The sequence below is a fragment of the Calypte anna genome, chromosome 3 (assembly GCF_003957555.1).
Source record: "Calypte anna isolate BGI_N300 chromosome 3, bCalAnn1_v1.p, whole genome shotgun sequence".
Classification (NCBI taxonomy): Eukaryota; Metazoa; Chordata; class Aves; order Apodiformes; family Trochilidae; genus Calypte; species Calypte anna.
In genome coordinates, this window is record NC_044246.1 from 7,905,262 (window position 1) to 7,920,201 (window position 14,940).

At 37.5% G+C, this 14,940-nt stretch overlaps 1 protein-coding gene across 1 annotated transcript in view; it reads left to right on the forward strand.

Moving 5' to 3' along the window:
- The first annotated feature begins 303 nt into the window (after positions 1-303).
- FMN2 (formin 2) overlaps positions 304-14,940 on the forward strand; it is a 145,468-nt gene continuing 130,831 nt past the window's right edge. Inside the window, exon 1 of the mRNA XM_030447789.1 lies at positions 304-2,277. Coding sequence (XP_030303649.1) covers positions 351-2,277 — 1,927 coding nt within the window. The 5' untranslated portion in view covers positions 304-350. The remainder of the gene's footprint in view (positions 2,278-14,940) is intronic.

A 14,940-nucleotide genomic window follows, 5' to 3' on the forward strand; every position in this document is an offset into this window, starting at 1 on the left:
GAAAGAAATTTTTATTTATTATCTTTCTTCTATTTACTTTCTGGGTGACTCTCCTTTTAAAACTAGGTACTATGTTTTGACGACCTTTAAAAAAATAAACATGTAAACCACCAGAGGTACAGTGTAATCTGTCAAAGCAGCATATGCTTAAGCACCTTCTAAACTATTAAATAATCATAATATTTATCTTTTCAAGGTTATTAGTTTATTCTTTTAAGCAATTCCAGAACAATTGCAGAGTAATTAAAATACCTTGCTTTAACTTTTGTTTTTTTTTTTTTTAATGTTTTTCCCTTCAGAGACTCGAAGCCCTGAAATTATAAATGATTTGGTGAAGAGCTGAGCTTGCAATGCAGGCAATAAAAACCGTGGAAAAAGAAGTGACTTTTATAAAGGAAATACTTTTCACAGAATCCTTCCCCCAGAAACAAGAGTGCAGCAAAAGCCCGGAGAGCGGGCGGCTCCGTCAGCAGCAGCCATTGGAAGGAGCTGTCTGCAGCTCTCAGTGCTGTACTGAGCATGTCCCAGCGGAGCCCAGTGCAAGCAGCACATTATGCAAAAAGGCAGCTCTAGCAGATGGGAGAGAGGCACAGCAAGCATTTGCTTTGCTTGCATCACCACCGCTTGAAAACAAACCTGGATCGCTAGAGGGGATCTCGCCCGCAGGCCAAAGGAATGAAATCTGGGAGCATGGCTTGATTGATGAAGGTGTTGCGCTACGGAAAATCATGGGGAATCAAGATGGGAAGCTAAAGAAAAATACAGGTGATGTGCATGAAGGAGGAGAGGATGCCTCCGGGCCCAAGGATACAGAGAGCACAAAGAAGGTATCGGGAAGCAGAAGGGGACTGGGGAAGCATGCAAAAGGAAGTGAATCTGGTAAGAAGAAGGGGAAGTCGGACTCGAGGGCCTCGGTGTTTTCAAATCTGAGGATCAGGAAAAATCTGTCCAAAGCTAAAGATGGGAATAGTAGTTCACGGGAGGATGTTTTGGAAAGCCAGGCCGTGCAGGCTGTAGAGCTGGACAGTACTCATTCGATTGTAACCAAAACTCCAGATATAAGCATCTCTGCAGATGAAGGGGGCCTCTCAGACACGGATGTGGAACATTTTGAAATCAGAAATGAAGCTGTCCCAGCTGCTGCAGAGACACAGGATGGACAAAGGACCAGCTCTGGCTCTGATACGGATATATACAGTTTCCATTCAGCCACAGAACAAGAGGATTTGCTTTCTGATATCCAGCAAGCTATTAGACTGCAGCAGCAGCAGCAGGGGGCAATTAACATTGGAACTGAGGACCTTGTCACCAAAACAATGGGCCGACACATGGCTAATTCACAAGCAGCCCCCTTAGATTTTGAACGGTTTCTTTCAGTAACTACCACCGACAAAGAGAGGAGCCCAGACACTGAGGGGGCTTTTCCAGCATTGCCTAAAACTGGGGAAAACCTTCCTGTCTCCTGTGCAGCTGAGCCTGAACTGAAAGAAGTAAATGGCACAGACTCTCCTGGTAACGGCTTATTTGGAACACAAGAACGTAAGATATTGATTGAGGATCAGGAACAGCTCGTTGCTGGAGTGGAGGCTGCAGCTGGTGAACTAGAAGGTGATTTAAAAAGAACTGCAGTAGAAAATGGTTCTCGGACACACAGCTCCACACGACTTTTTCCAACCTCGGCAGCAGATGCTGAGGCTAAAATTACTGAAGTGCAGGCTGTTGATTTGCAGAATGTTATTTCAGATACAGGACGTGATCATGCCACTGAAACTCAGGAAGGGAAACACACCCTGTCAACCAGTCAAGAGGACTTGCATGGTGATTTATCCATGGAAATGAAAAATGGCATTTTATCCTCTGAGGAGACAGCAGGAAGTCAGACGCTTGGTTCCCGATGCTTTAAGCCCTATCTAATTAATCCTTGCTACATCAAAACCACAACTAGGCAACTGAGTTCTCCCAACCATTCCCCATCTCCCTCCCCATCCCAGAGCCCACTTTTTACAAGGAGGCAGGAGTCCTTCCCTATTAAAGAAAAAGTCTCAGTCAAGAAGCAGAGGTCTGCTAGTTTGACAGGTTTCTTTAGTCGTTCTGCAGACTGGACAGAAGAGGTATCTAATCACAGATGTGAAATAACACAGAAGGTGGGTTCTGCAGGCTACTTGGAGCACAAGGGGTTTAGAGAGAAATTTCCAACGGAAAGAGTGCCTTTGACTCATTCAAGAAAGTCCTCAGGGGTGCAGGCTTCCACAGAGACATTTCCCAATGTCTTTTCAGGTGAGTGACATGTATTAAGGTTTTTTCCAGACATTTTTTGAAAAGATATTTAAAATACTTTAGTTAAGTTCTTTGCATGTACTGTTGTCTTTATTGTGCTGACAGTTTAAAATTGAAGGCCTGATCTTACAAACACAGTCACATTTCATTAGCAAGAATAGACTCTCTATTCAGTGTCAGCCTGGCAGTACAGCCAGTAAAGGAAGTGCATAACTCTTTGAAGTTTTTCTTTCTGCTTTCCTCCTTTGTCTAAATCCTGCAGGAAAAGGCTGGGTGCCTTAAATTATTCTTGTTGAAAAATGCTAAGAGCTGCACTGTTGTAGGCAGAGCAGCTCTCTGCATAAATAGACCTTTGAGATGTGAAGCTTTCTGTAACTGGGATCCTGTTTGGGGTTTTCTTGTACAGGGCTGTGTTCTGCTGCACTGTAAATATTTGAGCTGCACCTGGTATTAGAATGAGTCAGGGATGAGGATTTGCTTAATACAGAAAGGAAAAAGCCGTGCAAGCACAGATGGACAGCACTACAGAAAGGAATCAGTGTCACCCTCAGGAGGGGAAAAGAGGAGAAAAAAATGTTAATGACTTTCCAAGGCAGCATCAAGTGGAGAAGAGAAGGGAAATGGGGTAATACAATTTGGTAGCTGTGGCAGGCTGTTGCTCAGGCTACATAAAGTAACTTAGTCAGGAAAGCATTCTTTTTTCTTGCCTCTTGTGCAACTTGCATCCTCTCACAAAAGCATAGGGATATAGAGTTTATAAAAGAAATAGTGTGAATATATGGCTATACTTTCCTAAGCTTCAAGGGTTTTTCCACTTCTCTCTTCCTCTATCTGAAGTTACAATATAAAGCCAATGTACTCACAAATCCCCAAGGCCTCTGCCTCATAGGAGGCATCTATACAGAGGAAACTCAGAAAACATATTCCATTTATTGTTCACTGAAGACAACTATAGGACTAAGAATGCAGACAATATGCCCTATGAGCACCTGTTAAAAGTTTTAAGAAGTTGAATCTGTAAACAGGTTTGTTTTGAATAGAAGTCTGTTCTAGATACATGGGCACAGTAATCATATGTACTGGAGCTGTCTGCAAAAATGAAGTGAGAATTCTCTTGGCTTTTATGAAAACTAAAAAACCAGTTTGGTTTATCAAGGGAGCAATGACATGTTTTTAAAATCACATTTAAGAGAACAGTTAAGCCATCAACAGTTTTGCATAAAGATACTATTTTTGTATATATTATAGATTTTTAAAATGGTATAACTTGTAATAGTTTCCATTCATAGTTGTTGTCTTTGTGCACATTCTACAATTGACATTGGTAATAGTGGTGAAGGGACCTCTCTGAAGACAGAAATTAAAATTAGTGACCTTTTTGCACAGCAGCCAACTCCAGGAGTTTGAAATACTTGGGTAAAACACTGACATTGTTTTCCAGATTCAAATCACAAAAATATTGTCATGCTGTAGAAATACCCAATTTCAATTTTGAGTTTTCAGCACTGAGGAAAAGCCAAGCCCCTGTGAAATGAGTTGAATCTTTTTTTTTTTTTCTTCTTAAAAAATTATTTTTATTAAACCCTTCCACCTGTTTTCTTAGATTTAATTTCTGACATCCCTATCTAAAGTTTTACAATATGAGCTGATCACTGTTTTCAGTTTTACAGCATCTAAAAATCACTCTTTTGTTACCAGCATTTGAAAGCTTGTAAACAAATCATAGAGCAAAGCTTTATATTGCATCATCAGTAATTAGACTTTCTTCTTGGTGGTACAATGACAGAAATAAATTTTTTGTGCCAAATTTCAAGAGCATGGAATTACTTTCTAGAGACTTGTTTTTCAGGAGACAGACTTCTTCACATTTTCTCACAAGGTTTGGATTTATCCTTTTTTTGTTGTTGTTATTTTATTGTGTTTTCCCACCAACACTTTAGACTGCTATTGTGAAGGGACCCAAGTCCAATGCAACAGTAGTTTCTGTCTCTTATGGAAATTACAGTGACCCTCATTTGCATGTTCATACCAGCTGTCTTTCCAGACAGAGGACAATGATACCTTTCAGTTTATGCAGATAAAGCTTGAAATGGGGGAACTGGAGGTGACATGATAGCACTTCATCTCTTTTTAATCATTCTTATTTTTAGAAATATATTTCCTAGCTGAAAATTACCAAGAACATAAAAATAACAACAGTGTAGATGAAAAAGGGAAATCAGACTTAACATTAGTATTCCCAAAGACTGTTATTGCTGTAAGAACAGAAAGGCCTCTTTATTAAATGAGTCTGCACAGCAACAATTTCAGAAATAATTTTGTTTTCATTTGCATACTGCTTTTGAAAAATGTTGTATTTTAATTGCATGCATCAGATGCATCAATTTGGGGATTGCCATCAGGCTTCTAGAAATAAAATTCTTTATAGAGCATCATTTCTATGTTGAAAAAAAAAAAAAAAAAAGGCAGCTACTTGCCTAGGGCATTAAATCCCATCTTGTTGTGCAGTGACTGCAGTGTTGTTCTGCATTTCTAACTAGAATCAAGTAAAATATTCCACAACTCTTTAGTCATTGATTTTAATGACAGCAGGTTCTGAGCAGATGACTGGCCTACTTTTGCACCCTGTTGTGGTTTGGCTGTGTGCCTTTTGGTTTTCACAGTGATCCAGATGAACTCTTCTGTGGCTGTTTTAATGTGAAACGTAGGTGGAAGCCAACAGCTGGAATGGTAGAGACTTTAATTTTATATAAGAAATAAGTGAAGTCTGGTATCTCAGATTTGATGCAATGGCTCAGAACAGAGTGAAGATAAATTAATTTGCATTTTGTTATTCAGGCATTGGATCTATTTATTTTATGATGCATTATATGTATTATTTTAGCTGTATCAGAAACTGTAGTGACAGTAATTACAAGTTCTAGATTACTTGATGCACAGTGGAGCCGTGGCCTTTCTGTTTTGATCCCAGGAGGACAAGAGCTGAACATGAATGAACAGGGTTGGTTCTCTGTCTTCAGAATATGGCAATGAATGGTTTACACTAAAAACAGAGAAGTATCGTGGTGGAGAAAATGAAAGTGATGTTTTCAAGTATTACCATATCTAAAATTGAAGAGCTAATAGGTTGAATTAATAAAAGAGAGTTTATCTCAGCATTAATTTGAGAAGCAGTGATTGCAGAGGAGCTAGCAAGGGTGTCTGTTACATAAACTGAATTTAAGAGTCCCATCAGCTACCCCAGCTGGTAATTAAACTCGACCCAGACAAAACCCATGCTTTTTCTAATCTCTGTTGGCTGGCTGTAACACATTTCTTTCATGAATTTGTTTCAAACAGATAATTTATCTTTAAATTTATCTTCAGAGATTTGTATTTTTCCCGCTGCAGCTATAAACAGGAGACAAACAAAACAAAGTCTTGGTTACCATAAAACAAAACCTGAAGTCAGTCCTGTGCTTCTGTGCTTCTGGTCCCTGTCTGATTTCCCAGGAGTGCTGGCCTGTTTCTTGCAAAGGTCACTTTATCTCTCTGCACTGGTGTCACCTGGGCCCACGTGAAGTTCCAGTGCAGCATCTGCAGGCATGTACAAAGGTCTTAGTGTAGATAAATATATGAAAACTTGGAAATAGAGGATGAAAGTTTGTTTCTGAGACATAGAGTAGATTTTATAGATGTTTTTCAAAGGTTGTTTGGGTGATGGTGGTTTTTTTCTCTTTTTTTTTTTTTTTTTTTTTTTTTTTTCTTTCTTTTTTTTTTTTTTTCCATTCTGATTCATGTGATGATGCACACAATATGGATTTGTATCTATTGGCATCCTGAGGAGTCTGTTCATTATGCAACTGTTATTTATGGTTTACTGTTTCACTGATCCTGTTTGTTAGCAGCAATACCAATGTTTCTTTTATCAGATGGCAGGAAAGTGCAGCCTCCTCTAACCAAGGGACCTGCCCAACAGCAACCCTGCATGTGATAGGAGGTCAGGAAGCACACTGCGTGTAGCTAGGAAGCATCCAAAGGGAAAGATCCTCTCTTTTTGCCTAGTAGACCCAAACCTGGGGTTGAGGGGATAGGCCAGAGGCAAGGCTGCAATACTGCACTTCTAACTATAGTGAAGTGTGTTTGAAAATGGACTGCAATATGTTACTGAAAGACTGCTGACTGCTATAAGTTGCTTTACTGCTTCTATGACAGCACTGAAATGTGAATTGGAGCAACATGAGTAATGTCACTGGAATGCACTGGTGCCACGGGGTTGTTTTCGTGGGGTCTCATGATCTGTGCTTTAATCTTGATCTAGAACTTCATTGGGAGTAGCAGATTTTGGTCATGGGATTGAGTGACTGCTTCTCTCAGACAAGCTCCTTCTGTGCAGAAGCCACTTTCTGAATCCTGTCTGGCAGCCTAACTCACATCTGGAGAAGGAATGTGTTGTCTGCATTGCCTGATGGGCTCTTTTGGGGGTGCAAAGGCAGAGTTTAGAGCTGGAGACCCATGCAACTCTGCTTCCATCTGAGACACAGTACCAGTAGTATCAGATCTGGCTAGAACTGATCATTAAAGGAAATTGTGTGCTTCAGTGTTGTAGTGTTTTCTTTTGTGTGTGTGTGAAAAGAGCAGTGGGTTACTCCAAGGGGAAGGATTGTATGGAATTCTAGTCTGAATATATCTATTGGATCTAACAGTGCTTTCATTTTTTTAAACTACTTATAAATTATCTATCACTTTGGGGGGTGGTTTGTCTATTTGCTTGATTAATTTTGTTTGGTTTGTTTTTTCAACTGTGTTAAGGCTTCTTTGCAGAAAAAACATATTAATTGAAGTAGGCCTCACCTTTTTCTCTTTGCTGTCATACCTAAAGAAAATTACACTTGGAACTAAAGATCATATCTAGGAATATTTAATGCTCCTGTATATGAGGGATCAATTCCTAATGTGATTCATGGTGATAGAAATTGTAAAAATACTAATTAGTCAAGGTGTTTGGTCTGTAGATTAACCAAGCTCAGGATATGGCCAGCTCTATTCCTTAAACCACTCCTGCCAGAATTTGAACTTATATAAGGAATAGAGGTGTTGAAGCATCCATGTGTAGGTGTTTCTGTGACTTTGATTATTTTTAGGTACACTTAAAAGCATCATTCTACAGGGGCTAGGTGAAATATAAAAAATTCTGGAAACTTGCTCTGAAGTGTACTATTTGGTACAAAGGAAACAGGACAGAAGCAGTGAGAAGCTGTGAAAGGAAGGTTATAGAAGGATGTGAGGGCTTTACATTGTGCCACCTCATTCATGCCTCTTCATATGATAATTCAAGGCCAGTTGCATTTCATCGAGGGCTTCAGAAAAGGCAGCTAAGTGGATTCAGGAGTTCTGTTTTATTTCTTTCTTTTCTAGTATACTTATATTTTTATTTCTTCTATTATTTCTTTTAAGCTCCAACAGCATCTTGAATTCCTACATTGCACTTCATGGAAGGGAAGTCAGGGATGATGAGGTGACCTGTATTACTTTAAGTGCAGAATGACTGTTCCTCATTTTATTTTCAAATTTCTGCTGTCCTGAGTAAGTTTCCTTCACATTGCTGGAAACACTTAGGATTTCTTACGATGAACAGGAGGAGAGCAATGCTTTCTGTTGTTAAACTTTACTTTATTGTCAGATAGAGAACATTACTGCAGTAGAGAACATCACCTGCAGTAGTACAGATGATAGAACCCATAAAGCCAGAAGGTTTGCAACAATAAGGTGGGTTATAAGACTACATGTGTGGATGTATAAACAGCATAGTAGTTGTAAAAGTAAATTATAATATAAATAAAATTAAATGGAAACAAATAAGTACAAAAATGCTTAAAAATTTAATAATCAATCAAGACATATGCATATGTCAAGACATAAGCAGCTAAACAGCGGCAGTAAAGCCCAACCACAAATGAGATTTATCATTGAGACATTTTTTTTTTAGTCAAAGTAAATACTATTTGGTCTCAGGATCTGTATGAAATTTATCAGAAGAGCAAGCCAGAGCTCTGAATCTGTTGTGAATTTGAATCAGAAGGAACCATAGGTAACTTTACAGTGGATCTAATTACAGGAGGTAGCTTTCATTATAGAGTTTATTTGATGCTGTGATCTAGCTCAGCTGTCCCTTGAAGATTCATAGAGTAGGTACTATGTCCCAGGGGAAAAATAGGTGGTATCTTATCTTCTTCCTTGCACTGATTAGGAAAAAATCACTGTACAAAGGAAGTTAATGCTGCAGTAGCATTATAATTAACTACATTAACATCAGCTAACAGTCATGGAAGAAAAGGTGGTTTTAATTTAAAAAAAAAAAAAAATATCAAAAACATTGCCTTCATAATAGAGGGTGTGTATCTAAACACTATTTTGCTGTGCAAAGAATCAAGACAGTATGCTGAGAAATTGTCAAGGGAAATGTTTGATTGCATCAATGAAAAACATGAAGGTCCAGTTACTGCAAGGAAGACATCCTTAGGTTTTATTCAAGTGCAGTCTAAGAGAGAATAGCTGCACACATATATAGAGGTGCATATATTTATCTTTCTTTTTCATGGGATGAAGTTCTGATTTTCTACCTTTCCCCTTTTTTCCATTTTTACCTTTCTTTCATTTATAGATACAAAGAAAAAAGCTTTTGTACATTGTGATAAATATTTAAAAGTCACTTATTACAGTTGGAGGAGATTGTCAGGCTTTGGGTGCAGAGGTCCTGGAGAGGAAAGCAAGCTAATGGATGCTGGGATTCTAATGAGTAGGTGGAAAGAAATGCCTTATTTGTGTCCCACTTTGGAGGCCTGCAAGCTCAGTTGTGTTTTGTGACCTGTAGCTGCTTGAGCAAATATTTGGATTTACTTCTAAGGTAGAGAAGGGCCAGATTGCTTTAAATGTCAAAGAAAATGCAGAAACATTGGAAATTAAAGATGTTTTACAAAACTGGGTTGTAAAGAACAGTGTGTATCAGTTTGCACTGACAAAAGATGCTGTTAGTAATAGCTGCTCAAAAAGGCATCAGAGGAGCTTCTTAGTTTGCAGAGCTAGACAGAAAGAATTGTGGCTTTCCACCAGCCTGTGAGAACCTGGCACAGAATGCTGCCTTCACATCACAAATCACCACAGAAACTAAAAGGGTAAAGATGGGCAGAATTAAATACTTGCTGAGAGGAACCTAAGCACCTGGAAAACACAATATGAAAGTTGCCAAAGGTGCATATGGTACCTAAAAGACACCTATAGATTCTCTTTTAGAATAATCCACTATAATTAGGAAAGCTTTGGTAATGTACTTCAGTAGTCTGCAATAAAAATGCATTGGAACCTGGGGAGAAATCAAAGCAAAAGGAGACATGCCATGGAATGTGGGAGGCTGCATCTTGTCCATATTTTTAGAAAGGCATTTTTGTGCTGTAATGACACTGATGTATCATAGCTGGGGAATTGTTTGGTATTTAAAAACAGCATCTTCTGAAATATGTTTATTGACATACAAGACGTATTCTTACCTTTCACTCTCTATACAAAATATATGCATATAAACATATTAAAAATATATATAGTGAAAGGTAGGGATGAAAACATAGTTTAATACTTTTTCTTGACTTCCTCTCTTATAGATGTGTCATGTATCAGAAAATTCAGTGAGGAGGGAAAGGTGTAAAATCTTAGTCACTATGGAAGCCAAATTTCATGACAGAAGGCTTGAGACTTGCTAATCTGCAAGAACTCTAAAAGTACTGTCTGGAAGGTCTGGTGATAAGCAAAGTTAGGATGCTTGCTTTTTAGAAAGGTGTTATGGTGTCTTTATTGCAAATGAACCAGGGAATTTTAGTTGTCTTGACTGCAGCAGCAAGCGAAGTTTTAGAATGAGTCTCAGTGATACTCAAGCTCTCTTGCACAATGTGTCTCTTGCAGAATGTGTTTAATTAAATTGTGGTAATTGTGGGGCTAAAATAAGAGGATAAAAGTTACTTGCTTGAGTTTCAAAGTGGTTGACCTATGGTGGTTCTAACTTAGAGCTAGTCAGGAGTTTTAATGGAAAGTTTTAAACAGAGGGTACAAAAAGGTGGCATGGTGTAAAGGTGTTAAGGAAGGGAGAATGAGGCTTCAAGACATTCAGACAGCTTGGAAAAAGTAGGCCATGCTGTTTACTGTGAAAATCAGATACAGGACTGACAGATATGAAAGTACTAATTGATAATTTTACTCTAGTTGTTTGGAGAGTCTATACATGAAATCAATCCATCAATTAATGCATTCTTCTCTGGAGTTTATTAAAATATTTGTGACTTTGAAGTTACATTCAACTGTGTGTAGGCAGGCACAGAATATTGGAGGTGCAGAAAGAGAAAGAGCTGATGTATATCTTTTTCCTGATTCTCTGGTTTAGATACACTTTCTGCTTTTGACTTAGAATTGAAGATATGTGAGTTCAGTTCATGCCATCCAGGTGACAAGAGAATGAGAAATATGGAGACAGAACGTAAGAAAGGACAATCCTCTCCAGCACTTCTACACATCCCTAACTTTAGTAGTATTCCAAATACTATATATATAAAAATATATGAAGAAAAAACTAATATATATAAAATATGATAATATACAATAAAAATTTATAGAGACATCATTATATAACCTCTGGGATTTTTTTCTTAGGAACATATGTATGTGTACAAGCAGTGATTGCAGACATGAGCTATTCCACTGATAACTAAAACAAAAGAAAATGTCTTTATGATGGAATTATAGAAATTTGTACCACAACCCTAGAAATTGACAAGTTTTGTCATTTTTAAGATTTATGTTGCCTGGAAATTGAACTTATATTTTACTTTGTGTTTATTCATAGTAGAAGGATTAAATTTTTTATATTCTTTTTTTGTGAAACCATGGGTAGTGTGCAGGCCTATTGCTTGATGGGTGTTCTGTGTTTTATGTGGCTAGGCTGTGAGAAAACTATCATGTAGGTGTAGGAAAATCTCTCTCAATTGAAATTCATGCCCTCTAAAAAAAGGAGGGGGAAAAAAGAGAAAAGAAACAGCTAAAACAACCTCACAGGTTGAGAGATGTGGAACAGTTTCCCAGACTAAATCAGCAGAGAATTATTAGAAACTCTGTAGTAAAATTAAAATAAATTAAGTCTGTGCTCCTGGAATATTGGGTATAATCTCCCAAGTTAGACGTGGCAAGCAAGCAAGAGACTAATGTTATTTATTTACTTATTTATTTGGTGCAAATATATATTTCATATGTATTTATGCAGGACTCAAACTTGCTATTTAAAGAGTAGAAGAAATGACTACAATAGAGATTTATACCTCTGTTCCATTCTCCAAGTTCCACGTGCACTTTTGAGAACCTTTCTCAGCCATTGTCTGTTGCATATTATGTTTAAGCTATATGCTACAGGTTAGATGAAAAACTTGAAATTTTAAAATGCTAAGAAATCTAATAATATTGATCACTGAAGTATTAATTTTATCTGTAAAACAGTTACCACTCAGTGCTTTGTATATTTAGAACCTAGGGCAGTATATTAAACAGTGGAAAGGTGAAAATGAAGAGTGATTGATTTTCCCTAGGAAATGTCTGACATTCTGGGGAATGTTTGGTGCTGCATAATTCAGGTGCTGTGCCAGATGATTTAGGCCTGATGTAGATCTGACTTTGATGATAGGATATGTAGAAAAGAAGCCATGAAAAAAACTGGAAGGAATTAATGTTTTAGTGATATATGTGTTTGCAGAAATCTTTAGAATCTCCTGTCTTTTAAATGCCATTGGAACTGGCTTTTCTTTTTCCCCATTTTCTCTGGTTTTTTTTTTTTTTTTTTTTTTTTTTTTTTTTTTTTTTTTTTTTTTTGTGGTTTTTTTTTGTGGTTTTTTTTTTTCCTTTTTTGTTTTGTTTATTTGTTTGGTTGGATTTTGTTTTGTTTTACATTTACATAACTGTGTTCACAATTTCAATTCTTTGTGAGCTGAAAAAACATAATAAGGCTACAATTGCCTCTTTATAACTTATAAGACTAATAGAAGACATGCAAATGGAAATATATCCATTTGCCCTTATCTTCTTCCTTTTCCTTTTTTTTCCCCGTCCTGACTCCCTAAAATAGAGAATTTCCTGTAGTACTTTTGACTTCAAAGCTTATGAAATTGCTTTGCTGTGTGTGTGTTTCTGATCTCACTGAATCCGGGGAGGGAAAGAATAAAGTGGGGAAAAGAGGGCAAAGCTGATTTTGGTTTTTGAAGATGTAAGCAGTACAGGCATGAGTCACTGTTAATCCTTGATGTGATCCTTGTGGGGTATTCAGGACTAGCAGAACACTGAAACCATTCACTCTGCATTGGGAAAAATTAAAACTGAAGGTCTGTCTTCAGTCTGCGTAGTTTAGGATGTGCTGATGCCGCTTCTGTGCTAATGGTGGAAGTGTGGTGTAGTGGTCTGGTTGTCAGAGAAAAGAAATGTGGAAGACCAGCAGAAGAGGGAGCTTTTGGAATATAACTCATTTGGATCATTAATCTGAACTTGTGCTCAGTGACAGCTGTGCTCCTGGGCTTTTGCAAATGCAGCATAAGGAGGATCGGAGACACATCTTTAAAGATAAATGTGAGGTTGTGACAGCACAATCCTCAGGGAAATATTGTTTCAAGCTCTGTGGTAGTTCAGGGCCTCAGTACATGCATGTGTGGCTTTTCAAGTATGTCTGTGACTACTGGAGTTTTCTCCTGTTTCTCTTTATTGTTTTTGTCCCTCTCCTTCAGCTTGGTACTTAAATAAATCCAAAGCCAACAAAGACATGCTGGTTTCTTAAGGATTTTATTGCTTGCCTTGTTGCTTTTTGAAAGGTTGGTCTTTTAGGCAGACTGGACAGGAAAAGAGATACAGAGTGAATTTCATGAGTTGGGATCTGCCTGTTCTTTCTCTGTGGGCAGCACTGCACATGCAATCCGCAATAAGTCCATAGGCAATCAAACCTGCATTTCAGAAGCATGTAGATCCTTATATTTGTCTGCTTGAGAAGGAAAAAGTTTGCTTTAGAATACTAGGTAACTGTAATAGAAAGACCAAATGTACTTCCTTCTAAAACTGGCAGCCTCTGCCATCAAAACTGACTCAGTCCAGGTCAGCACAGACAAATTGGTTCAGATAACCAGTACTGACAGCCAAGGTCTGTAGCAGTTGCTCCCATATGGAAGGAGGCATCATGCATAAACACAGACACCTCTCCAAGCCAAAGGAGAACCTGTAACTCTGTCAGGCCAGTGCTGAGTGACATTATTAAACTATTATGTTCATGTTATATATATATTTAGCAGTTAATATTTTTCAGCATTTAATTACTACATGAAATCATGTTTGTGGAATAACTTTGCATTTGAGTAAATATGGTTACAGTAAATCTGAAGCTGAAAATGATTATTCAAGAAAACAATTACCTGCTTTTTTCAAAAAGGGAGACTGAATGAATGGAAACCATACTGGGACTTCTGTATTTTAATTCTGCAGTGAATAGCTTACGTGTTCTCTAATTGTTGCCAGAGGTGGCTTTAAAGAATGTTACTGAAGTCTTGTTCATGGTGATAGGCTAAAGATCTATAATGCCATACAGGAGACCAGAGTGCTTCATCTTAATGAGAATGGGAGGAAGTGGCATATGACATGGAGATAGAATTTGGAAGCTGAGTGAGAAGACCCAGGTTGAGTTATAGTACCAAATGCATCACAAAATAACCATCAGAGGCCAGATTACCTACTACTTCCAAACTTCATATTCCCATGCTTTTAGTCTATTAATTCTTTAACCCTTTGGAAGAAAATAAAAAGTCATTCTAACCCTTACTGGGATTTAATAAATCATTCTAAACTCCTAAATAACTTATGAGCTTAGAGTTCTCTTATTTGCTGGAGGGTTTTGGTAGGATCTTCAGACTACTGATTTGATCTAAGGTTGAAAATTAACTGCAGTTCTTCACTAATTCAAAACCTGGTACAACTCTTATTCCCCACCAAACAAATACCTAGAGGAAGAGTAAGAATAGGCTCCAGGAACTTAATTACCTGGGATTTGGGGGAATAAAAGTTGTTTAAAATACACAAAAATGCATTAAACCTTTAACACTCTTTAACCTTTGAGTGGGGAAAAGAGAAATAAGAGGGGAGAGATCTTTGTTCATTTCTATTTTCATGGCATGCAAGGGCAATTAAGAGAATTCACTTTACCATTGCATTTAAATCCCTCTAACAGAAATAAGCTAATCACTTAGTAATTATGAAATCATTAATCATTCAGTAATTCCAGGTTACTTACAACTGTCTTCACCTATTGAGAACACATTCAGGTATTATCTCATGTAAGTTATGAATATGGATGAATAACAATGTCTGAGGAAAAAGTCTGTTTCTCCTGCATTTTATTTATAAATCAAAGATGAAAAATTGTAGCTCAAAATCTTGCATTTGAAGTTGACTGGAATTTAGCCTATGTATTAAATAGATATGTGATTTTGGGTTTACTATTTCAGGAATAGATTTAGGGATTAATACTGTACAGTCAATTTCACACATATAGACACCAAGTCATTTTAATTTGAATTAATTCCAAGCATGTATAGTGCAGATAGATGTGGTGCTGGCAAACCA